This window comes from Engraulis encrasicolus, chromosome 4 (assembly GCF_034702125.1).
Source record: "Engraulis encrasicolus isolate BLACKSEA-1 chromosome 4, IST_EnEncr_1.0, whole genome shotgun sequence".
Classification (NCBI taxonomy): domain Eukaryota; kingdom Metazoa; phylum Chordata; class Actinopteri; order Clupeiformes; family Engraulidae; genus Engraulis; species Engraulis encrasicolus.
This window is the reverse complement of record NC_085860.1, coordinates 38,752,646-38,779,106: the sequence shown is the minus strand read 5'-3', so window position 1 is coordinate 38,779,106 and position 26,461 is coordinate 38,752,646. Positions and strand designations below refer to the sequence as shown.

At 42.4% G+C, this 26,461-nt stretch overlaps 2 protein-coding genes across 3 annotated transcripts in view; both read right to left on the bottom strand.

Annotated features, from left to right (window-relative positions):
* stra6 (signaling receptor and transporter of retinol STRA6) overlaps nucleotides 1–26,461 on the bottom strand; it is a 54,316-nt gene that overhangs the window by 6,463 nt on the left and 21,392 nt on the right. Inside the window, exons 11-17 of one of the 2 annotated variants that reach the window (XM_063197388.1) lie at nucleotides 20,658–20,733; nucleotides 18,781–18,914; nucleotides 18,404–18,521; nucleotides 16,596–16,697; nucleotides 14,923–15,086; nucleotides 13,149–13,280; nucleotides 10,244–11,743 (exon numbers count right to left, since the gene is read on the bottom strand). In XM_063197388.1, the coding sequence (XP_063053458.1) occupies nucleotides 11,535–11,743; nucleotides 13,149–13,280; nucleotides 14,923–15,086; nucleotides 16,596–16,697; nucleotides 18,404–18,521; nucleotides 18,781–18,914; nucleotides 20,658–20,733 (935 nt within the window). In that variant the 3' untranslated portion in view covers nucleotides 10,244–11,534. Of the gene's footprint in view, nucleotides 1–10,243; nucleotides 11,744–13,148; nucleotides 13,281–14,922; nucleotides 15,087–16,595; nucleotides 16,698–18,403; nucleotides 18,522–18,780; nucleotides 18,915–20,657; nucleotides 20,734–26,461 lie in introns of those variants that run through there. The other variant, XM_063197389.1, reaches the window with a different exon arrangement.
* Nucleotides 1,997–8,079, bottom strand: LOC134447026 (uncharacterized). The gene is made up of 10 exons (XM_063196310.1): nucleotides 7,836–8,079; nucleotides 5,492–5,757; nucleotides 5,217–5,264; nucleotides 4,983–5,018; nucleotides 4,718–4,878; nucleotides 4,323–4,419; nucleotides 3,627–3,962; nucleotides 3,195–3,333; nucleotides 2,632–2,759; nucleotides 1,997–2,341 (listed from the first exon to the last, which is right to left on the bottom strand). Exons 2-10 carry the CDS (start codon nucleotides 5,744–5,746, stop codon nucleotides 1,997–1,999), a joined length of 1,545 nt encoding a protein of 514 aa, XP_063052380.1. The 5' UTR covers nucleotides 5,747–5,757; nucleotides 7,836–8,079.

The following is a 26,461-nucleotide window of genomic DNA, read 5'->3' as shown; positions in this document are numbered from 1 at the left end:
CGACATGTGCATGTTTTTTCAATGGATTATGTTTCCCCTCGAACCTCATGCACCATAATTTTACAAGGGGTCCAAATTTAAACATCAATCGCCAGTAATGAATCATAAAGTGGTGCTTAGGAATAATATTTCTCTCGGGATAAATACTTTTAAACAAGCGATGGTGATCAATAGTCAATTGTTTCAAAAGAATAGCCATTCCTTTTGTTACAACCGGGGCAAAAGCTATATCACAAATATCCCTAAGCATTACATATAGCTTCCAATGTTGACTGTCATGACTCACAAAATCTCCAATAAGCATAGGTAGAAATATCAGAAGACACCACATTTGACTGGCAGTTTGTTTCACAGGATTGTCTGCTGTCCTCAAATTAATTATGACATTAGGTTTATTCTTTTCATTACTATAACCATAGTCTGTGCTTACAATCCTGTCATTAAACTGCTCTAGAGTAAAGAGCTCCTCCACATAAATAAACTGCTGCAACATTAACTTAATTTCTAGAGGAGCAACCCCTTCTAGTAGATCGTGCATCACATCTACACCCACATGTTCAGTGATGTGAAAGTATTTTAGTGTATTCAGGCAAGAATCCTCCTTAACACCAGTAGCAGCTGGGTTTTTTTCACTAACATGCAGCTGATAATTGTCTTTGTTGCGCATCTCAAGCCTGTCATCGTCAAATTCTTGTTGTGCCATCTGCTTATCAACCATGCAATATCGACAGAATCGATTTGCCGAAAAACTCTCCACAAACCCCCCGAGTGTATGACACGCAAGGTTGTCTGCAGTCAGAATGCATACAGTTCCAAATAGAGTAGTAATCTGACCCCCGATTTCTACCTCAATGCCTTTAGTTTCAAGAAATCTCAAATCATCTAGCAAAGGCTCAAAGATCTTTTTTAAGCCATATGTGTCCTTATCAATCGAATTGAAAAGAAGACACAGATGAATGTTGTTCAGGGCTGAATTATACTCGGATGGCAAGTTTCGTATACAAAAATAGACAGCTCCCATCTTGTGAATTTTTGTTTTGGACCCTAATGGATTAGTAGTTTCAAAATCGTCAAAGTACAACTGAATTTGAAGAGCATTGGGTTGATTCTTGTACAATTCATGTCTTTTGAAAACTAAACCATCAGAATAATCATGCATTTTGTCATCATATCTGTTATTACTTTGTCTGTAGACTCTTTCAAAATGTTCACAGCTGAAAAGAAATTTCACAGTATCAATGACTGAGATATACTGACAAGTATCAGCTGCAAGGGTTTGGCTAAACTTTCCCTGTCTTCGCGTTGTTTCAGCCCTATGACCCAAAAAAATTTCCTTTGCCTCGACTATAGACAGATTATCAGTGAAATACTTTGACATTTTGTAAGTACTATCCACTTCCTCAAACATATTCCTAGCACTTTCAAAATTTTGCATTAAACTCTGAACAGGTTGATCATTTAGTGGTATAGAATACATGTTCAGCATATCAACTGTTTGTTGTTGTAAAGAAGAGAGAGTTTCATCAATTAGATCACTGGCAATGGAAATGTGTTTCTGAACATCAGACTGAGTAGCATTAGATGCAGAGTATGTTTTTGCAACAAAAACTCCAACACATTTTTTTAGATAGTCTTTGTCATCCAATAAAGTCTCAACACTTTCTTCGTTATTGTCTGTCTCGTTTTCTGAATTAGTTGGTGCAGTTGGTGCACTTGAATTAGTTGGTGCAGTTGGTGTACTTGAAGTGCTAGGTAAATTAGAGGCATAGTCATGTAGTTCTAAATCAACTAAATTACTGTGTGAGTGACACCTCTTTAAGTGTTTAGAGTAAGAGCCGAAATTGTTGTATGTTCTTGGGCAATTTTCCTGACTGCATGTTAATGTGTAATCCTGGCTGTCACAGAACGCATGGACATGCTTAAGATGATATATGAGCCTCCGTACATCTTTAGAAACCAGCTTCTTGCACACTGGACATATATACATGATTTCAATTTAAAGCACCTGAAGCTTGGCAACAAGCTCCACAATTTTGGCTCTCTTCCCACCAGATATTTGCAAGCCATACACGTGCTCCATGAATCCAAACACTGACGCCAGCTGAATTGGATAGGCAAGATTGCAGATCCAATACAGTTTAAAAAGCTTATCTAGGCAGCAAGCTAGACTTTCGTCTTGAAGAGGAATTGCCACAGCATCGTTTGAGGCCACTATGACATATTGGGCTCCTGTGTTGGGGTATCCCAGGCTCACCAAGCGTGGTTGATTGATGGTTTGTTGATTTGACGAATCACAGACCGTGCCACTGGTTTGAAGAAGTGACGTGATGCTGGTTCCCATCTGCAAAATGAACAGTGCAGATAGAACAGATATTAGTGATGCAGCTATGCCAGCAGTAGCATGACTCTCGCCAGATCCTCCTGAATTTACGCTCAGCTTCAGCATACTCCCAAACCAAAATGAAGTTAGGATTGCTGGGTGTACGGAGATGTGACTTAGTGGAAATTGTGAAGTGAAGTGGTTAGATCTTTATTGTGTATATTTCTTTTATTCTTCTGATGTTCCTGTTGTTCATTGCAAACAAACTACAGGAAAACTACTGGTAACTATATTTCCAATTCAAGACTTACTGGCTTTATCTCCAACATGTAGGCCATTGCCGCCTTTACACTGCATTTGGTCCACCCTTTACTCCGTCCTGATGCAGTAGGGGGGAGATACTGGACGAGCATCCTGAGGGCTCTGAAGCTACTTGATTCTGCACAAAAAAGGAAGACAGCAACATGCCAAGCATATAAGGAGTTTTTTCAAACCAGTGTTTTTCCACCTTTTTTGAACCAAGGCACTTGAGGTTCAGAGTCCATGTTACATAGTTGTTACTATAAGCTTTTTAACATTGAATAATGGCATAATAGGCCTATTATATCATCTTGAGTAGGAATCAAATGAAGAGAAAGATTTCACACCAATTCTTGGGTTGCAGTTACGTCAAAATGCCCCTTCACCGGAGCGCGCAAATTTGAAATGGTGGACAACCCTGGCTTGGAGCCATTGAAACCCATTCAAAAGTACATTTTTTTAATGTTCGTCCACCAGCAGCTGTAGATCGCCACCAGGGGCAGCACAATGACGTCAACTGCAACCCAAGAATACCTGCAAATTGTTAGTCATAATTTCAAATTAGCCATTTTACCAGCACTCTCATCCTCTGTGTAGTCTTCTTTCTTCTCAAGGCACGCGAGTTTCAGAAGCTTTGGGACGATGGTGGGTTCCCATTTGCGGAGGAAGGCATCTGCTTTGTCTGGAAACATCCTCGCGAACTCGCTGTCAATCTAGAACATTTACACACACACACACACACACACACACACACACACACCATTATTAGTTGTCCAATACACAGTGTACAGGTCATCCTTGGCAGTGATTTTTTAAAAATATGTTTTTAGGGCTTTTAGTCGGATATGACAGTCTGAGATGGTGACAGGAAGCGAGTGGGGCGGAGAGACAAGGGTGAATCGGCAAATGGACGCAGACAGCGAATGGAACCCGGGTCGCCGGCACGTTAAACGAGTGCCCTAACATGAGTCATGGTAGGGCCGTGATTGCATGTCTTAAAACTCACCAGATAGGGCATGTCGATGAAGCGTGGGTAGTGTTCCACAATCTCTGCCAGAGTGGGTGATTGACTAGAAATCCAGTATCTTCGGTGTGTGTAGGTTTTGTCCATTCCCATCTTTATCGATGACCGATTTTCGGGAGTAGGCTTCATCCTCTTAATTACAGTGATCCATTCTTTCACAGACTCATCGCTTTCCACAACTTCCTCCAGTCTAACCAAGACTTCAGATGATCCTCCCCGTCTGCGGTAACGCCGCTGGTCATCCCTCAGACTCCGCCGGATATTTCTTAGTTTGTCTTCCAGAAAGCCAGAGTGGCTTACAGGATCGTAGAAATGTTCCTAGAGTGCAAAAACACAATATAAAAAGCATGTATGGTTGTTATAAAGGAACAGAATACAATACAAAGAGGGCAGTATGGTCATACATGACGCAGAGAGACCAAAAGAATAAATCAGTCAGAGGAAGAAAGGCTAGCATGGAGGTGAACTAAAAGGCATTGTATGCAAATGCATTGCAATCAGGACATGTTGGACAGAACAGTGGACCAGATGAATCAAAGTGGCAGGTAGTAAAGTAACATGGGAGAGGTAATTAAAACCCAACAAGTACACACACACAACTACAGTACACAACTTCAGTACACACACACACACACAACTACATTATGTCCCTTTTCACAATTAGGAAAATGTACTCACATATCCTTCGTTTTCCTCTTCCATTTTTATTTGTAGCGCTGGAAACAGTGTAACGATGGCTCTTGCAAGTAATTGTTTGTCAGCACTGTTGGGGTAACTGAAAGCACCAGAAAACAAGGACATGACCAACATGTATAACTTTTACTCTCCATAGTGCTGTAATATTACATAACATTAGGCAGACGCTTTTATCCAAAGAGAAGTACAATAGAGGTCATATGCACAGCAAGTAACACTTGCAAATAAAAGATGCACAGGAAATATTCACTATAATAGAAATTATAGATGCACAGGAAATACACACTATAATATACACTATTGGGATTCCCCCCCCCCCCTTGATAAACTTCCAACCCCCCCCCCCCACACACACACACACACAAAAAGTTACTTACAATCCCTTTTTCTCAACCAGGTAGCTGATCGTGGTTGTCACCAATACTCGTCGCCATTTCTCAGTCAAAGTCCCGTGCTCCTCGTAGAAGGCCAATATCCGGGGGTCTTTTGTTTGAAGAAAATTCTTTACTGCCTCACAATCAAGCTCGCAGGCTGAAATCTATGAGAGCATAAATGGTAGTCATGTAGACCTTTCATGCACACCATTCCACCAATGGAATATGCTTTGTCTTGGTGAATATTGGTTGTTAATCTAGCACATACCTGCTGGCCACTTGGAACAGCTACATTCTGCGTCACCTTCAAAAGGAAACAAGAATTTAATTCCTGAGAATTTAAGAGTTTGTGAAAAATGCAAACAGCAGTTGATTGACTTAACATGTATAGACATTTGATAGCCACTGACAAATTGAATGGTTAAGGGTCACAGCAAATAGACCAGTAAATTAGCAGTGAATTGTAGTAGTGAAGTCTGAGAAACAGAATTGGTATACATACCGCAAATACATTTTCTGCTGCAGCCCCAGATGTATTCAGCTGTTCAGCCTACAAGATTGAAGACATTCTTTCAAATATTTGAAACACTTAGAAGCTTTCACATATGAGCAAAAATGCTGAGCCACAGGTCTGAGATCACTTAAATGGCTGAAAGGGACCAGGTATGAAACACCCTTGAAAAGGACTGTGTTGGTTCATTTAAAGGGGAATAGGCCTAGGTGTGAAAATGCCCTTAATGTGGATGCATGTAAATAAGTACACTTTATGACACGTACCAATACTGAGGTTCCACTCGATCTGAAGAATACTTGGAGCTTGTCCTTGTCTTCAACACTGTCAGTAGAGTCTGTGTCTATGAATTCGTTGAAGTCTGTATCGAACTTCATAACCCTGTAGCAATCTGGGCTGTCTGTTCCTGTGGTTGGAGCGCATGCATCGACAACCTCTTGTAGTGATCTCAACCGAAGAACTTTTTTGCTTATTTCCTTCTCGTCCATGAAGACGGTGACTAACAATTTCGGGGGATCCATTAGTACAGCAGCTGAAACAGAGAAAAGAAATCAGTTATGTTGGGATTATATCACACATTTGCATACCGGTAAATATTAATGTGAACTAAACATCAATTTTCAATGGTAAGACTACCTCTTAACACATATGCACACTTTTATATTCATTTTGTCCATCTGTGTGGAGGAGGTACAGCAGGCCCATAAGGCAAACTAAGCTTATAGGCCTGCTTGATAAGTGCACAGCTGGAGTGACTAAATGTTACAGTGTCTAGGCTACATTTCTAAAAACCAATACAAATATGTCATTGTTTCAGCTCAAATCAAGTAATTTATTTACCAGTGTGCAAATAATATATGCAAAGAAAATGGGGGTGGGTGGGGGGATCAAATGGTCTTTGGTCATAATATCTCTAACTGAAAACTAAAACCCCTTCTGAACACTTATTTTGTATTGAAAGTATCCCATCTCTTTTTCAAACATCCCACCCACTGTCACCGTCCTGGTATCGAATATTTTTTCTATAACGTGGAAATTACGAAGTGTTGCTTTCCATCACCCTGCTGTTGCCATACCGACACTGAACAAAGCAGCAGCACGATACTTATTTGCTTTCGACGACAGTCTAGATTTTACCAACACTACGGCGCAGTAGCCCTATCCCATATCATAGCCAAGTCGCCTAATTCCGCCCGTACCCCAATTCCGCCCGCCTACTTATAAGTGATGATAGTTAATGTATGTATCCACTGTATAAGTCAGGAATGGATATCGGCATGATACAGAGTTTGTATGCTTACAAATTGAGACTGTGATGACATTTAAAACCGAGTCAAACGGTCATAAACAGCATTGTAATGAAGGGTGTCGTAATGGCAGCATGGAACTTTAGTTTCACGACGACATTCTGGCTAAAACTCGCCTTTGGCCGCTTCCCTGTTTCGATCAGGACCAAAATTATTCAACCGTTTCCACAGTAACGACCAAACTAATCATAGTTCCTGCATCGGTAAAGCCAGGACTACAAGTGTGAACGAAATCAGCACAATAGCATGAAGGAATAATAAACAATGACGGAAATACCGACGTGACCTGAAATCAAGCCTGAATTGGGAGCCTTTCGCCAGTGAATTGTGCTGAAACTAGATTTTGGACATGCTGGACGTTATCGCCAAATTACGATAGAAAGGGCTACCAATGTTAGCTAATATTGCTCATTACCTCATCTACACAGTTGCCGCTACCCACAAATATACGACAGCATAATTAAATAGTATTTGAAATAGTGACATTATCACGTTTTCAGTGAAGTGATCAGTGAAGTGGGCGGAATTTGGCGACCTTAAGTTAAGATATCTTGTCAGTGTAAACGAAACATTCATGAATAAGCACCTTCTTATTTTCCCTTTGTTTGCAATCTCCCTCCTCAGACAACGACCGGGAGTATGAACAGTTAACCGTGACAGATTGGCTAATTCTCTCACCTCCAGCACTAACTCATTTGGGCGCGAAACATTATGAAAAACATACATGTCATGTACAACCACGACAAGCTACAATTTGAACGAATAACCAACTTACCACACTTGATGGATTGGCACACTTTTTAAATACTACCCGTTGGTACATGGCATTTTGCAACACTTTCGCAGTCTAACTGCTATCGAGCCAATACAGAAACCCAAAAGCTGCAATCCATTCCTGACTGCTACCCTGCCTGTTAGCAATAGCATACTGATCAAGTTCGCTAGTAGTCCAGGGGCTAACGTTAGCACGTTGGTAACGTCCGTTAAAGTAACCAAATTGGACAGTCTAGATTTTACACTTGTCAGAGATAAGACTACAAATCCAACGTTCACAACCCACTGGCCATATCACTTATATTGTGGTATACTGTCACTGTGACCGAAAACATTCAGGAACAGGCACCTTCTTCTTTTGACTGTATTTGGTGTCCACTGGTCCAAAGGGACTACTGCTGTTAACGATATTTGAGGACTATTATTTGATAACTGATTGTCAAATGTGGATTGCGATTAAATACGGCTACGTTTTTTGTGAATCCGCTAATAAGTACATATTATTCTATATTTGAAAACATTAACTTACCTCAGTGACTCAGCCGAGGCGTCCCTTGAATGCAACAGCTACCAGAGAGGAACGAGCCTGGCAACGGCTGACGGGTGACGAGTGACTCCTGGTGGCGAATTTTAAAAAATGCGCTCGCGCTGACATGCAAACGCTTTGATTGGCCAAAAGCAGCTACACATTGTTGTGTTGGTTATTTGTGCACTTTCTGTGTTAAAAATCTCTGAAATATAACACAACTTTTGTTGAAACTACCCTTACACAAGAAATGTGTTGACTTCCAACACATGTGTCTTAAGAGTGCAGATGCGAGCAGGGAGTGTCAGGTCCAGGTTGTATTTACCACCAGAAAGAAAATTCCCTCACTGCTTATAATTGTGGTAGTTAGTATTTTCTTGCTGGCCATGGCTACCGTGCCCCTGCTTGGTGCCACCTGTTGCCACCTGCTGTACAAGTACCAGGGTAAAACCTATAAGCTCATCATGAAAACACAGAATCCCGACCAAATGGAGAAGCAAATAACACATGACTTTAACCCAAGGGCCTCTTTCGTCGAGTCAGATAAGAATTTTAACCCGAGTGAGCTGGGTGACGTGGAGGGTGAGGCGGACGGCGAGGAGGAGGATGACGGTGAAGGTGAGGTTGAGGGCAGTGTGGTTACAGAATCCATTCCCGGCTCGCAGTCCAAAACGCAGGAGGAATTTGAGGTTGGCTCAGAGTACAGTGATAGGTTGCCCTTGGGCGCGGAGGCTGTGAATATTTCAGAGGAAATTAACGGCAATTACAAGCAGTCTGGGCGTTAAGTCCCTCTCTCATTACCCGTCAAATATCTTGTAAAATATAAACTAATGATAACCTACTATCAACCAGAAAATCTACCAGTTGTTCCACGTGTAATCGCCATAACAACGGCGGTTTGCCTAGTTTACCTCAATACAGTGACAAACGTTATGGCCAAACTATGTAAATGCTTTGTATATGACAGGCAGAGTGAGCGCTCTAGAATGAGACTGAGCGCTCCAGGGAGATGGGCGAATTCAACCACTTTGGAAAGGCAAACCGATATGAACACAGACTGTGTATATTAAACAAACGAAAATGTGGGGAAGCCAAAAAATAAAAGTTGTTTGTCATCAGTGTTTACACTTTCACCGTGTGGAAGGAAACGAAACAAAGGGCGTAGGCAAGCTTATTACGTGTGGGTCAGCGTTCGCTTCAGCAGTTTCATTGCTGGACAGCGACGGCACATAAGCACAGGTCCATGCACTGACTGTTCGTTCCATTGTTCTTCAAGACCTTAGGCAAATTTCACTTTACCTGTTGTCACGGCATGTACAGTGCTTGGAAAAAAGTTGATCCAAGCCAGTTTCAACTGACGTCGTTAAATGTAATGTGAGACTCTAGAAAGTGTGACTTTAACCTCTTTTACGAACGGGTGCTATCCCCCCACCTCTCTGGGTTGATTCTGAACGTGTCCTTTCTCTTTGAGATACTTGTTCGTGGCATGTCACACATAAGTATTTTAATGTGTGTTCGTTAGAAAATAGGACGATAGATATCCTACATGTTGATATGTGATGTAAGCCCATCAAATGAAAAGGAATTCTCTTTTATATGATTATAAATCGCCGATTTCTACTGTCACCAGTGGCGCAGTGGGCGCCTGGGGATATCGAGTGTTCTGTAAATTGACGCATAGTGACTTGTTTTGTGACCAACTGTAAGACAATGTTGTAAAAATTCCCAAGCCTTTTAAAATTTTGATATGATTTTATGTACGTGACCTTAATAAAACTTCATTAAAAGAAATTAAACCATGGTGCTTTTTCCATTTAAGTAGGTGTAATTTTCGTCATTGTATTGTGATTATTACCCTACAAACTTGCTAAAAAAATATTTAATTCTGGAACCTAGACTATAACGCTGGAGTGGCTCTTTGTTCCTAGAGCCAGAAGATGCTGGTCGCACTTCAATGTTTTTATTTTAGTTCATTGTTCATGTTTATTTCAGATAGACTAGCCTATGCAGGCCTAAATAGTTTAAATTCGATTCATATCAAAATAAATGTTATAGAAAAAGTAGCAATGGGTCGTTGCCAACATGGGCTACGAAATTAAATGAATGCAAACGGGGGCAGACATTTTCGATTGAAAAAAAAATCTGCGGTAGATGCGGAAATAAGGTGTGCAGTGAGCAATTAATAACACATGGGTGAGAACCTAACATGTAAGAGGCAGTGCAACAAAAAGATACATTTGCAAACAAACCAACACATTCAGATCCACAAGCTCAAAAGAAAACATTTGATAGCCCTTTGTCTCTATTGCTTAGTATAGATCTAAGCCTCAGACCCACCGAGGTGGCATTTTTTCTATTTAATTATCTGAAGTTAATTCATTCAACCAAATAATGAAACATTATTTTTTTGTTTACACATATATATTTTTAATCACAAATAAATTCACTCGATTTATTCAAAGGCAACGCGAGACAGGTCTGGCGAAAGAGGAGGACGAGCAACGAGACAATGAAAATGATATCAAAAGGAGAAGACACCTGTGGAGATGAGAGCGGAAGGTCCAGTGTTGAATTTCACAGTTAGACATTTCGGGGAAATCCATACATTTAACAAGACGTAGACTACAGATGAAAAAAGCTATATTTATTTATTTATTTTCCACAATGTGTGACCATTTCACTTAACTCTGTAATATTGTATGCAGTTCAAATTAACATCAGCTAAATCTTCAAAATAGAATACTTTGTACATTCATAAATATTCTAACCTTCCAGAGCTGGTTAGAGAAGAACTCAGTGCTTCATCAATTTCAGGAAAGTGAAGTTGCTAGTCACTGAACATATCAACCTCAAACACAACACGCGCACACATACACACACAGACACATAGGGGTGTGCAAAATAATCGTCGAATCGATGCATCGCAATACTTACTTTCACGATACAATGCATCGATTCATGACAAGGTATCGTGATACTTATTTTCTCAATATACTGCATGGATTCATGACAATTGATTATTTGATAACAATAAAATTCTATTTGCCACGGGTTGATTTTGTTCAGTAGAGAGTAGGTAATATTTCTGTTGTGATGTAAGCTCTCTCCCAGATGATAAAATGCTTAAATAGAATTAACTGACTTATGAAAGCTACACAGCAACTGACAAATAAGCTGTATTTTACACATTTACTGAAGTAAATATCGCAATGCATCACAGTAGTACATGAATCGCAATGCATCGTGATAGAATCGCATCGTGGCATGTGTATCGTGATGCGCATCGAATCGTGAACCCTTTGCCAATACCCACCCCTACAGACACAGTTGTAGGTCGTTTACCCATCCATTCATAAACTCACACACATATTGACAAACAAATTACAGTCTGCGATTTAGAAATGCCTGTAAATGCCCCGTGGCGCTTAAGTTCTAAAAATCCTGACTGAACGTCCCACCCCGTGCTCCGTGTATTAGAGTTGGGGTTGTTCTTCAGAACAGTGCTATGCGCACACTCACTCAGAGCGCACTCAACCCAGTGTACATAGGCAGTAGCAGACAGCTAACACTAGCATCTTCAATATGGCTGGAGGGGCGCACACACAAACGGCCAACACGCGTGGGAAACTAACGGCCGTGTGGCGAGGAGTGCAGTGTCAGGCTGGGTACTTTAAACCGTTGGGCTTGGCAGAGGCAGCTAGCTCAGTTAGCGCCGCCGCCCTGTCCCTCTTTGCCGCTGCGATTCAGTGTTCCGTTGACGAAGCTCCCCGAAGTCTGGCGCTGGAAGTGCTTGCGCGAGCCCACCAAGGACGGGTTGTTGACGAGCGTGTACAGCAGCTGCCAGTGACCACGCGCGCGCCGTGCGCTCGATACCTTATTCTGCTTCTTCTCTTGCTGCACCAACTGAATTCCTGCGATTAGGGGCACACAAAACCAACGACACAATGCTCATCAGCAATAATTATGAACATCACATGTCTTTCAATTACATTAAGGAGAGAGACGAAAACATAACCCAAAGTACTCAATAAGTTTACCTAAATGTTCTGTGGCGTTTCTTTACAACAAAAGGTCAGTCAGATTCAAGGATTAGGTGATTGTAACTTATCTCTAAATTTTCCCTAATATCTGACGTCTCAGGTGGCACTACAAACTGAGGCATGTTAAATTGGGGGTGGGTCATACATACATCAACATATGTGTTAAGAATCTAGATACAGTGTACTTACCACAAAATACTGAATAAAATGCGTTTCTCAGACAAGGTGGCATGTCATCACATTTGTTTGGAACAACAAACGTAAAATGCATCACTCACAAAAAATAGCACCACACCATTGTAACCCAACTGATGAGGATGATGCAAAGGGGGGGATAAAAATGCATCAACAGCAGGGTTTCACATAATCTTATGCACACAGTTGGAACACACTGGGTTTTACACCAGGCCCGTGAGGAGCATAAATATGAAACAGTCAATTAGCCAGGCCCATCTGTGTAATCCCAACGCTAATCTCTGCCAAACAACTGACAGTTGTTCACACACACTCAAGGGAGATCGGTGCTTGTATCAAAATGCATTGGCGGTTGAGGTGGGGGATGCTAAAAGATTAAAAATCTGATACAAAATCTGATGATCCTCTGCTGCAAAATCTGAAGGTCCTCTGCTGATTCAGTGCCTCGTCACCACCATCTGTAATTGATTCTGTTGTTGCACACTCAAAAGGTATCTGGTGCGTGGGCCTGTGTCCTGGCACAGTGTGTGTGTGTGTGTGTGTGTGTGTGTGTGTGTGTGTGTGTGTGTTCCCCTACCCTTCTCTGCGTCCCTGGTGGGCGGTGTGTCCTGGTACTGTGTGTGTGTGTGTGTGTGTGTGTGTGTGTGTGTGTGTGTGTGTGTGTGTGTGTGTGTGTGTGTGTGTCTGATCCCCTACCCTCCTCCGCGTCCCTGGTGCACGGGCTTGTGTCCTGGCACAGTGTGTGTGTGTGTGTGTGTGTGTGTGTGTGTGTAAGTGTGATCCCTACCCTCCTCCGCGTCCCTGGTGCGGGGGCCTGTGTCCTGGCACAGTGAGTGAGTGAGTGAGTGTGTGTGTGTGTGTGTGTGTGTGTGTGTGTGAGTGTGTGTGTGAGTGTGTGAGTGAGTGAGTGAGTGAGTGTCTGTGTGTGTGTGTGTGTAAGTGTGATCCCTACCCTCCTCCGCGTCCCTGGTGCACGGGCTTGTGTCCTGGCACAGTGTGTGTGTGTGTGTGTGTGTGTGTGTGTGTGTGTGTGTGTGTGTGTGTGTGTGTGTGTGTGTGTGTGTGTAAGTGTGATCCCTACCCTCCTCCGCGTCCCTGGTGCGGGGGCCTGTGTCCTGGCCATAGCTCTGCAGTAGCATCCCACAGAAGGCCTTCATGACTGGGTGGGACTGGCTCACCTCGATCTTCAGGTAGTGCGCATAGCAGCGGTAGCCTGCAGAGCACACGGAAGACAGGGGCCAGTCAGATACATGAAGGTAAAGAAAAACATACAGGGTAAAAGCAGAGATATTCTATAGAGATATGCCAACATAATAGGTTTCTATGGGCACCTAACATGACCAGGTTCCGGTCTGCCTAAAGGGGCGTGTCATAATGCTCCTACAATGAATAGAACAGTCCTTAGGTCTGCCTAGGTCTGCCTAAAGGGGGGCCATAATAGAACCAGGAAACAATGGGCCAATGGAACCTCTCTCTCTCTACTCTCTCTGGTAAAAGTGTGTGAGAATGGCAAAGTGACTAAAACTAAGCAGGGTATGCCACACCATACGGGGAGTGAAGACAGTGAAGGCAGGGGTTGGGATATAGCTTGATAAAAGTGGAGGAAAACTGTGCGTGTCTGTGCATGTGTATTTGTATGTCTTTGTGAAATGTCACCCCTTCTAGAGAGATACAGAAGGAATACAGAGGCAGAGAGAGAGAGAGAGAGAGAGAGAGCGAGAGAGAGAGAGAGAGAGAGAGAGAGAGAGAGAGAGAGAGAAACAGACGGGAAGAGAGGGAGCAAAAGAAAGACAGACAGCGAGACAGAGCCATGGTGAGAGCAGAAAGAGAGAAAAAACGCAATCTGCACTGAGATTATATGCAGCGCTGCTATCAAAAGCAATCACTCGCTGGGTGTGAATCTCATGGCTTCCCCCACCAACCCGCGGGTGATATGCCCCAGGCAGAAATTGCAGGGAAATCGCTCCGTGTGGCATTTACAGGCTTGGAAATCATCTGAATAACATTCAGCCGCAGAGAAAGCACTTAAAACGTGTGCACAGACACCTGCTTGTGTAACTTGGCAGCCATTTGGATACATTATGCAATCCAATATTTTCTTTTAATGGGTAGAATATATGAATATAAAAAGCAACAGTAGTGAAAAGTGCTACCATGAGGATGGGAACTAGGATGCTTTAACTCTGAGAGGATTCTACCGATTTCTCACCTCAAAATGTGTCACATCCAAAATGTGTTTTGAAATGAATTCATCATCTCTCATGTAGCATAAGAGCATCATACAATGGACATGCAGTACGTGCATTATTTGTGTGATATTATTTGAAGGGGCCAGAAATATTGAATTGTGCTATGTAATGTTAACCAAGAAGCTTGATGATTTTGTAATAAAAATCCAGAGACAGAAGATATGAATAATTCTCTTATCTCTACTCCACCTTATTCTACGCATTTCATTATATATACTGTCTTCAATTCTATGACAACAGTGGCGGTCGTCGAGCCACCTAGTGCCAATTCACTTTCGCTTTGATTTTGCTTTGACAACTGAGGCCCCATCCACATTAAGGAGGAGAAATATAAATTTGTCTATCCGTAGAACAGAAAATCTCTGTCCACACTTGTCGTTTACAGAAATGGTGTCATGGCATTGGAAAGTTCCAAGCCAGCATTCTCTGATCTCTCCACTTCAGCTCAGTTTACCGTGTTTGATTTCGTCGTGTTAGTGGGGATGGGAGGCGTAAACGGATACACTACTATGCGTTTACATATGTATTCTGCTTAATGTGAATGGGCCTAAGTGAAAGGCACGGGCTGATACATCAGGCAGGCAGCAGGCCATGAGTGGAACTGACTGGGGTCGAAGGCCTCGACGTTGCGGTTGAGGAGGCTGAGGTCCATCCTGCCCAGGTGGAGGATGTTGAAGAGGGCCGAGATGACCGTCCGCCACACGCCCAGCAGAACGCCGATCAGCACGTTGACAGGGAACAGCAGGTAGGACATCAGGAACAGACTACCCCTGCAGAGAAACGCAGACAGTCAGTACATAAGCATTTATGCATGATAAATACATACTGTAGCCTACCCATAGACGCATGTCAGAAATGAAAGAACGTTAGCACATCCAAAGAAGTACCAGGACAAAATGGGAGCAATCTAGTGTTACTTGCTATTGGTGGGCAAAGGCAACCTGTCAAACGTTTGCATGCAGTGAAAATCAGCCAAGAACGAATACATTAGGGCCCAGCTGTGGCTTAGTCGGGTTTGATTCCCGACCCGGGTCATTTCCTGATCCTCCCCCGTCTCTCTCTCCCACTCATTTCCTGTCCCACTCTTCACTGTCCTGTCTAAATAAAAGTTGAAAAACCCCAAAAATATTTTTTTAAAAGAAAGAATATGTTATGGATTAAGAAAGACTGAGGAGGTGAGCAATCTAATCCAAACAGCTGCTGATGAGGCTCTGGCCACAATGTGCCGATCTAAGCCGGGCCTATACGAGTGGCCATGCCTGCCAATCTCAGAAGAATGCAAGGTCAAAGTCATTGTCAAGGTCAAGGTCATGGTCACTGGGAAGGTCATGAGCCTCTCACCTCACAAAGTTTAGTAGAAATGTCATGCAAGTTTCATCAACCAAATCATAGCGGGGGGCAACCGCCATTCCGATATACCGCCATTCTGACACACCTTCACACTTTTTCATACCGCCATTCAGACACCACGTTACTTTTGTGGGGAGCTGACCACACACGAGCGTACACCTTCAACGGTGTGTCTGGAGCTGTCTACGTGTATGGTGCCGAAATCTGCATTTGGCATATTTTGTACCGTTTCACTGCCAGCAAGCAATATTGCCATGTGAGAAATAGACTCTACAATCTCTGACAACATGTTCATTTCCTTCTCCTTTCCTTAAGTTCACAATGCCATTTGAGACACTGAATCAGTTTTACACTGCAAAACGAAATACGGCTGCGACAAAGTGACACAACAATGAGCCATCACTTTTCATCAACTGAGATTCATAATCTCTCTGGGGCTGTATCAGGGGCAGTGGAAAAAAAAAGTGTCGGAATGGTGGGAGGTTTCATTGAAAAATTGATACCGCCATTCCGACAATTGAACGTCAATGTCGAAATGGCAGTACGTCTGAATAGTGGTATGTAACCAATCATAGCAAGGGAAGCATTTGGGGTGCATATTTTCCCTTTAAATACATTCATATTGTATCCAGCTCATGTGACAATTGTTTTTTGCGTGCACTTTTACACTTTTTTTTAGGTGAAACTCATCTGTTTAGAAGGTGCCGTATTCAGTTGAAATTTCTGTACAAAAATTAGACAATCCACACACTTCAGGTCTTTTTTGCGTACTTGACTTTCCAGCTTTCGGTCCTAGACCTTCATCTGCCTGATTAAGATCTAGGACTGAAAGCTTGCAAGTCAAAGAAATCTTTACACAAAAAAGACCTGAAGTGAGCGAATGGTGTCCTTTTTGTACACTTTTTTTTTGTACCTCCATGTAGCCTCACCTGTTCTGCAGGTCTCGTATTCCAGACACCCTCTTGATGAAGGCGAACTTGGCAGCCAGGTGCTGGGCGATCACAGCCACGATGAGCATCAACCAGAAGGGCCTGTATTGTAGGGGTACATTTTTTTAAATTAATATTTTATTTATTATTATTATTATTATTATTATTATTATTATTATTATGAATATGACTTATTTGATGTAATTCGTTTAGTCTATTCACGGTGGAAATGGTGAAATGCACACAAAGGGGAGTAAAAAAATTATGAAAATGTCTATGAATTGACTGAGGCCTGAATGAATATGATAAAGTATAATAAAAAAGAAAACCAGAGGAGCCTGGGGATGCAAGATGGGGTAAAAAGATACATTAACGAAATGGGGAGGGACCAATGATTGTACAAACCTGGGACACATCATAGTTGAAACGGCTTAAAATCCCTTGAACAGTCAATTAGCAACCAGAATCTAGGATCTTACTGGATGGAATGGCCAATCAAAAACACCTACTCAACAACATGTCCCGCCGTGACATTCAGTTGATGTTTCTGATTGTCAATTTCACTAAGAAATCCTGTATTATAATCGCAAATCGATAGTTAAAACGCTTCCAATCCATTGAAACGTATGGGACGGAAACTTGTTGTGCATTCTAATATATTTGGAGAGACGAGAGGTTTCAGGCATCTACAGAGAACTGGAGAGCACACTACACACCCAGAGGAGCCACTTATGATGCCTGTTCGATCAATAGGGATGGGAGCCAAAAGTGGCCATCAAGAGCTCTCAGTTCACTCTGGGTGGCATACGGTCAAATGCATTCCAAGGGCGAAGGCTTGAGTTATTACTATAAAGATGCCACAGTATCTTGAATATGGGCAGTAAGGTAGTAATAACAATTATATTGCCAAATGCTGTGTGTGTGTGTGTGTGTGTGTGTGTGTGTGAGCGCGCTTCCAGCACTATTTGGATCTGTAATGCTATCTTTCTGATGAGACCCAAATTAAACCATTAATGTGTGTGTGTGTATGTGTATGTGTATGTGTATGTGTATGTGTATGTGTATGTGTGTGTGTGTGTGTGTGTGTGTGTGTGTGTGTGTGTGTGTGTGTGTGTGTGAGAGTGAGTGTGAGTATGTGTTTGTGTATTTATTGCACAAATATGTGCCATCTGAAGAGCATTACTATGTGATTATGATTTCTTTTAAGTGAACATCTTTTTCTGGTGTCTTGGATGTTTACTTCTGCTCTGGCAAGGACTGCAGATGTAAATTGTAAATCAGCCAATGGCAATTGGTGAAAAGCCAACATTTACTTGGAAAAATGTTACATTATAAAAAAATAAATAAACTAATATTTAGAAAAATAAATCTCCCAGTAGACTTGGTGTGTGCCAATACGGAGACTCAAATGATATACAATTTTGAATTATCAGGATCTTTAACGTCTTCGTTTAAAAAAAAAAAAATGATAGGAGCCATGGTGATGCAGACTTTATTTTGTGCTCTATTTGACTTTATGCCTTGAATGTTTTTCTATTCATTAGCTTTTCTTTTGTTTCAGTCATGTAACAAAGAAAATAACCAATGACTTGATTTAAAAAGACACAATGAACATCAGGCATCTATTACCGTAGGTGCACTATGTAGGATTGTGGACAGAGTATTGCAACTATGTAAAAAGGCTAATGAAAAAGGTAACATTTGTGAACGGGCAGCATGAATCCTGGAAAGAAACTGCAAGAAATGTTACTCAGTGCACCTTTAAGTGAATGTTTTTTTTATTACTATTATCCAATAGGGTGCCTCACCACATGTTGGCGATGATGTGGAAGAGCATGAGGTTCTGTCCATAGAGAACGGGGATGATGACCAGGAAGACAGCGAACATCAGGCAGATAAAGAACACCAGCGTCTGGATGGCCATGCCTATGGAAACACACACACGCACACCAAATGGTACATGACTACAACACTGCCGTCTGAATGGCCATGCTTATGGACACACGGACACACACACACACACACACACACACACACACACACCCACCCTCAGGTCTCGTGTACGACTACACACAACCCAAATCCCGCCCATCCCGGCCGAGACGGCATGAAACTAGTGAGTCCCGAAGCAGATCATGGCCCTGTGAGCACTTCCTGTGAGGCCATAGGGCAGGGGTCTACTCACTGAGGCAGATCATGGCAGCCTGGTAGCTAGTGAAGCCCATCCAGCAGACCAGCGCGGGCCGCGACGGCCGGATACTCCTCTGGCAGTTATACACATTATAGATATCTCCCCTGTACAGGCCCCGCAGGTTATCTCTGCAGGAGAGAGAGAAAGAAATGAATTTTCAACACACCTTCATTACAAATTCTTGGAATACAGAAGCACAAAAAGTGCCATGGAGTGAGAATCACAAAAAACAAAAAGTTATATAGGTAAATAAATGGAGAGAGAGAGAGAGAGAGAGAGATAGAGAGAGAGAGAGAGAGAGAGAGAGAGAGAGAGAGAGAGAGAGAGAGAGAGAGAGAGAGAGAGAGAAAGAACGGGAGAGAGAACGAGAGAGAGAACAAGGGAGCGAGAGAAGAGAAAGAATGAGGGTGAGAGAGAGGGAGGAGGAGGAGGAGGGAAGAAAGCATGTGTGGGGAAAATAAATATTGAATGAATGAGTGAGAGAATTAATCGGAGAGGGAGAATGGACAAAGACTGGAAAATGGGAATGAATTGGAGGATCTGTTTTTAAGCAATTCTTGGGGACACAATGAAATATCAGGTGTATTGTGCTTTGCATTCAAATTAGGGAGAAACGTGTTGAATTAAATGGCTACAATTCAACGTAGACAGCAATTTGACATGCTATTATTTCTCAGTAATGGGGCCCATTTTCATTTAGAAGGATAATTGAGGCAGTTATAGCTTCAACAATAGTTATCTATGGTAATAATAGCAAGTCGTTAAAACACACTCTCTTCATATCAGTGTGTGTGTGTGTGTGTGTCTGCTTGCCTGTGCGTGTGCGTGTGCGTGTGCGTGGTGCGTGCGTGTGCGTGTGCACGCTCAGGTGTCTACATGTGGACAACTGCTGATTGGAAGGAGTCCCAAGTGCACAGTGCAGAGAAAAACAACAAATCTGTCAGTGCATCACACAACTCAATTTGCAGCAGCTACATTTTAGGCAGACTCTTCAAAAAACAGTAACTTAGTGGTATGAGCTTTGGGCGGTGTGTCTATACATGAAAAGCTATACTTTTCTCTAAACATAAAGGCAAATAATTAACCAGTTGATTTTGTCCCCCTTTTTCCAGGAGCAGAATGTCTTTCTCTGTTATTGTCTCTTGAAATTTTAAGGCAACTGAAGAGAAAAGCTTTGCAGTGTTGCTTTAACGTACATGATAAACAGGTTGTTGTTGTCCCCCTCACTATTGTGACATACTTTAGCGCAGGGGCTTAGGCAGAAATAATAAAACAGGTGGGCCCAGAAAAAATCGGATGGGCCCAACCCAAAAGCGTGTAGGTAAATATTATAATATTGCGCTCAAAAATGATACTTTGAAATTGAAATCATAGAAATCACAGAAGATGAACCAGACTTTTGACAAAATGATTAATTATCGCTCAGTGCTATGCCATTAATTATAGTTCAATGAGGCAACAGTTGACTGTCAAGTGTGAATGGGGCGGGCTTGGATGTCAAGTGGGCGGGCCCAGGCCCACCCAGGCCCACCCCTGGCTACGCCTATGCTTTAGCGTCTTCAAGTTTATCAGAGGGTGCGCTCAACTTTCTGAGAAAAATAAATGACTTTGGGTGCGCGAAAAAGGCTACTAACTTGAAGAGGAAAAATCCTCCCTCATGAGCTAAGTCTCATTTTACCTCTTCTCATACTGTGATGTACTCCATCACTGAAGCAACTTTTCAGGAATGTCTCGTCTCTCTATACAGTATATACAGTGTGTAGCTCAAATGAGACACAACCAACATTTCTAGTACAGTGCTGCTTTAACACAAACGTTTAGCAGGTTAGTTTTGTCTGTGGTGTTGGTGTTCCTGTGGCGGCCGTGCGTACCTGTGGAGGACCATGGACCTCATCATCATGGCCAGGTTAACGATGCAGGACAGGGTCATGGCAGAGATGTAACACACTGTAGGAGACGTAGAGACAGAGAGAGAGAGAGAGAGAGAGAGAGAGAGAGAGAGAGAGAGAGAGAGAGAGAGAGACAGAGAGCAACGTTAAGACTCGATCAAGCGGCACAGTTCTGGAGGAAAATCACTTCCCAGCCTACTCAGCAGTTCTGCTCTCAGTATGTCTACAGCCTACTGAGAAGGAACGAAGGAAAGAAAGAACAGGAGAAAGAGAGCAGTAAAGCGTGAGACAGTGACCTACTAATGGAGAGCAAGAGTGAGAGAAACATGGAGATGGATGCAAAAGAGTAGGAAAGAGAAAGTCCTCTGTTGACAGAGAGCAAGGAGAGAGAGAGAAACTGAGATGGCGAAAGAAAGACAGAGAGAAAGAAAGAAGTGGGTAAGACAGAAAGAAATGGGAGCTGGAGAAGAAAGAAGGAAGAGCGAGCTAAAGCACAGGCCGTCCGCTTTACAGCTGAGTGCTCTGCGGTGCTGACGGCAGCATTTCTCTCCTCTCGGCATGGCAGCGGCGTCGATCAGGTCCTGATTTGCACACGTGCATTTAAATCAATCTGACAGAGCGGCACAATGAGGTTTGCAGAGCGCTAATGCAAGTGGACGGCTGCAGTAAGGGCATACTCGTGCTCCGTGGTGGCGTTCTGCTTGGGAATTCAAGTGGTTGAACTGATCTGGGATTTGTTTTTTTCTGTCACCGAGTCAATAGTCTCAGCTTTTATTTTCTCAGCTATTGTGCCGAGTCAATGCTTAATGCGGTTCATCAACTGTGTCACTGGTGGTGTTGTGTTAACAAGCACCGGCTTGATCGGGACTCTTTGAAGCAAATGTGGGGGCTTTCTAAAATAAATAAATAAATAAAAACATTCAACATGGGGTCCTATTCTTGAAACCATGAAATAATTTGTACAAATGATACACAAGTTTCACACACCAAACCACAGAGCCTACACTGCACTCACTCTTCACACATACACAGCATGAGTAATAGATGTCATGGAGGTCTTGCTTTCCTTCAGGATTAATAACACATTTTTAGAACACCAAAGTAGACTCCCAAAACCACATGGAGTATACTATACCCTCACACACCCTCCACTTATCACATCCAGTAGTACACTTGATCAAACTCCCCCACTACACACCACACTGTATCAGACTCACATTCTGTACATATGGCGTTTAGAGGGTGACCCAGGATAGTTACGTAGTTACTGTTACTAGATAGTTACTGTATAGACTACTACTACTACCTATGTGTTGTGTGGACTGTGGTATACCATGTTCACTATATACTTACGCACGCTATACATATAGTAGACGACCCAAGTACACAATGTCAGACTCTCCCTCCACACACCACAGGTAGGGACAATAGATATGTATCCTGGTTCACCCTCTTAACACCACAGGTACAGCGTAGTAGATGACTATCCTGGGGTGAATTTCTCAAAACCAAAGTTGCTTACTACATTAGCTACTTTGTTGGTTTCAATGCATTTTCCCATCGGCAACTACCGAAGTTGCTAACAGGCTAACAACTTCTCTTTTGAGAAACTCACCCCTGACCACCTCCTGGAGGTATAGTAGACTACTACAATCATCATATTCACCCTCCACACACCATATGGTAGATTAGATGTAAGAATAATTCTAACATGCAGCTAAGACTTGGTTCATCTTTCTCTATGTTTCTAGGTTCAACTCTGTTTCGGTGTGCGCTCTTGCCAGAGAACACCTGCAAGGCTGCCTCTGATGAGAGGGTAGGGGAGTTGCTCGCCTCGCTGAACTGTGTGACCCTTGTGATTTCCCATTCCTGTGTCTTCTTCTCATTAAAAACGACAGAGAGAGTTCTGAAGCCACGCAAAGAGCAAGTTCTCTGCATCTCAATCTCTCTCTCCTTTCACGAAAGCCCATTGTACTCTGATCTGCTTGTCATGGTCTCGTCGTTGTATACCGTCTAATTAATTAATTTCCTTAACATAGACTACAATATACTACGCTGTATGATACTCAACCTCCACACACAACATGGTATACTAGACCACACTATACTACATCATACCCACCCTCCACACACCACATGTAGTAGATGACTATCATGACCAACTCCTGGAGGTATAGTAGACTACTACACTATCATCATACCCACCCTCCACACACCGCATGGTACATTAAACTACACTACGCTGTATGATACTCACCCTCCACACACCACATGGTATATTAGACCACACTACGCTGTATGATACTCACCCTCCACACACCACATGGTATATTAGACCACACTATACTACAAGATACTCACCCTCCACACACCACATGCAGTAGATCAGTGGTTCTAAACCTTTTTTTCTTGAAGGACCCCCTTACCTGTGCCCAAGACAGGCTGCGCACCCCCAACCCAAACCTCTACATGTGTATACGCACTAAAAAGTATTAAAGTGGACATGAAACATTACATTTATAGCGTTTTATATAAGTTAAGTATAGTTTTAATTTATTTAGAGATGAAAATGATGGCAATATAATCGTAGATCATTTAAAAAAAGACATTTCGGATACATTAGTTATGCAGGCCATTATTAATATTCGCCGCCATCTTGTTTATGACATCACCGGGTGTGTTGCAAAATTCTTCCGGTATCTCTGTGTTGGTTGGTTCGGTTACTCTGGGATACTGTGCTCTGCTGCTGCTCACCCGTAGCCTGCTAAAAACTTAGCTAAACTATGGAGGATGAAGTGGAGAGATTTAGCGAATCCCACGGCTTTCACCCAATGGCTTATGCTTTCGAGCCAATAGTGAAGGAACTGCGTAGCATTGCCACTACTGGGCATATGGAAGCAGGACTAGGGCTATGCGAATCGGTTTCGGGAGGTGTGAGCAGGGTGGGCAACATTGACTGGTGCGTGTGTAATCATTGCCAGCCCATGTGCACGTCGTGGGAGTCAAGGTGTTGCCTTGAGACTGATTTGGACCATTTGATCGAGGGTGAGGCGTGTATCACCATGTCTCAGATGTTCAGCATCTTCTGCCTTGAAAACGACGTATTGGAAGTGGCGATGCTGTCACTACGAGAGGTACGAGGGGAGCCACTGAAGCTGCCCATCAACAGCAGGTAAATAGCTACGCTTGCTTCATTTAACATAGGCCTACACACGGAAAAGTATCTGTTATTACATCATATGGCGCGTGGTTAGATTGCATTGGTTATAAATGCTTTCATTATAAGTATTGACTACGGACGGCTAACAGTCCGTGTGTGTGCCATGTGTCCTGTGTTGCAATTTTAGACGTTGCATTTGTGCTAGTCTCTAGTTAGCACACTGCTAACTGAGACTGACCTTAAATAGTAACTCGGCGTTGTCGTTGCTTGTATCCAACTGCTTGAACTGTCCGTGAAAGTGATTTTGTACTGAGCGAGGGATAGTATTTAGCCTGAGCGAAAGTCGACCATTTGTAGCAAACTTGACCGGTGTAACAGACTATCTGGGTCCCACCCGTAGGACACTCCAGATGATATAAACACAGCGAATGGTCAAAACGAAAAGTCTATCAATTTGGTCTGAATGAATACGCCCCAGATTAAAAGTGACATTGTTGTTGTTACCGCCCAAGTTAGTCTTTTACACCGGTATCAAATTCCATCTTTCAACTATTTCCCCTTGCTGTTCGAAAAACAGCAACAAAACGACTTCTAGCTTGCAACTCAGCCATAAATAGCCCTGCGTTTCACTGCGCATTTCCCCATTGGATAAGTTATAGCTTAAATATATCCAGAGAACACATCCCCGAATTGCGCATGGTGAAAAGTAGGCCTAGTACACAATATTGCCTTGGAGGGTTATTATTATGTCCATGGTGATTGTGGCCGCTTGTTCTCAAACAGCTGTTAAACACAGTTCTACATTTTGGGTGATCATTCCTTGCACCACCTGCCCTAGGCTATGACCAAGAACTTATTGGGTTGGGTTAATGTCAGTGTACCAGTCAAACTGTAAATGGCATGATTAAATGTAGACCATTATGTAGAATGGAGTGAAGAAAAGGGACTAAGCCTTATTGTTGTTATTGCTATAAATTATTATTATTATTAATTATTATTATTATTATTATTATTATAGATCTAACATGTGAACCCTGCATTAAACTTTTAACACCACATCAAACCTAAGATGTCTGATTCAACTTTTTCTCTCCAGTCTGTACAGGTTAATGGCATACAGGCAGTTCACTCTCTGGGCAAGAGGACACCTGGGGAGGAGAAACAGGATGCCAATACCAGCCTGCGTTGTAACCACCATACTGTACGGCACCTATACCCATCGCCACAATATCATGGATTTGAATACTCTTTTTAAATCAAATAATAACTATATTATACCTCAAACACTTCAATTTGAACCACATTCTTTTGCACTTAACATTTGGAATGTGACAGAATTATTATATTAGCCCACATTACATTAATGAAACCATGTAAGTATCATTTGTTTTGTATTGTGATTGTTTATCGATCCTGTGTGTGATTTTGTTTTTATTTAGGAGCTCCTGGTGCAAATCGGCTGAGATGCCTTCGTATTGAAAAGGCCTTCTCAGGCTTTACAACACCTTTGTGCTGTGCCAGTGTGACCACTGGGTCGGGGTCTGACTGTTGCAGTGCTGCTTGGATGGAAACAGATCTGCACCTCTTGACTACACCTGACACAATGTCCTTCCTAAAACTATAGTCCTTGTTCACTTTCCTGGGAGTGGTGATGTAGTGTTGTGCTCCCTTTGAGAACTTGTGTTTGAATTGTTTTCTCCAGTCTCTTCAGGAGGACCTTGTCCAGAACCACCTTCTGGAGGACTTCAAAGCAGCTGAGTCAGGCTGTAACCAGGGATGCATTCTTTCTTCCTCAGCTGTGTAAGGTGCATGTTCACAGTTTGTCATCGTTTCTCCACAGGTCCACTCGTGAACATTTGTGATGTGGAGCAAGTCTGTAGCCAACACGGACACTGACACACCATGCTCCTTCAGCTGTGATAGGCACCTCTCCATGCCCTCTACCTCCAACCAATAGCTTTTTTTTAATTTATTTTTTACTTCCGTCACCTCCACAGTCTCCTGTGCCAGCACCAGGCCTGAGTTGGTGTCAAGGAGGGAGTAAGTTCCGAATGTGGTATTGTGTCCAGTCTGTGTGCCTACACTCACGGTTTTAGGTAGGCCTAATTGATGTTCTTGCAGAATGTCACACTCAGTAGTACTTTCACCGTCTACCTCAAAATTAATGGATGTATGCCTGACCTACAGAAATAAAGAATATGTTTGCAGTTCAAAGGCATTTGTTTGCTTGTGTTGATTTTATACTAAGGTGATATACTGTGTAATGTGTAGATCTATTTTAGGAGTGTGTGTTTTATTCAGTAGTAAAATAATCTAAATGTTTCATTCTTCCTTTGTGAAGTTGTAGTTATACTTATCTTTATATGTTAGATTTGATACTTGAATGGGAAATAAGCTATCCTCTAATGATGATGAATATAGAGGGTAAATGACTGGTTAAAAATTGTTGGGTTTGCCATTTGGTGTAATGCAACAAGACATTAAGTCTACTAAATATAGGCTACATATTATGGATTTGTTGGGTTGGGTACTATCAGAGAGGGTTTATATAGGTAGAAAGGCTATGGTACTATACCACTGAAAGCCAAACAACTATTAAATAACTGCACCCAAGCCTGTGGCCTAA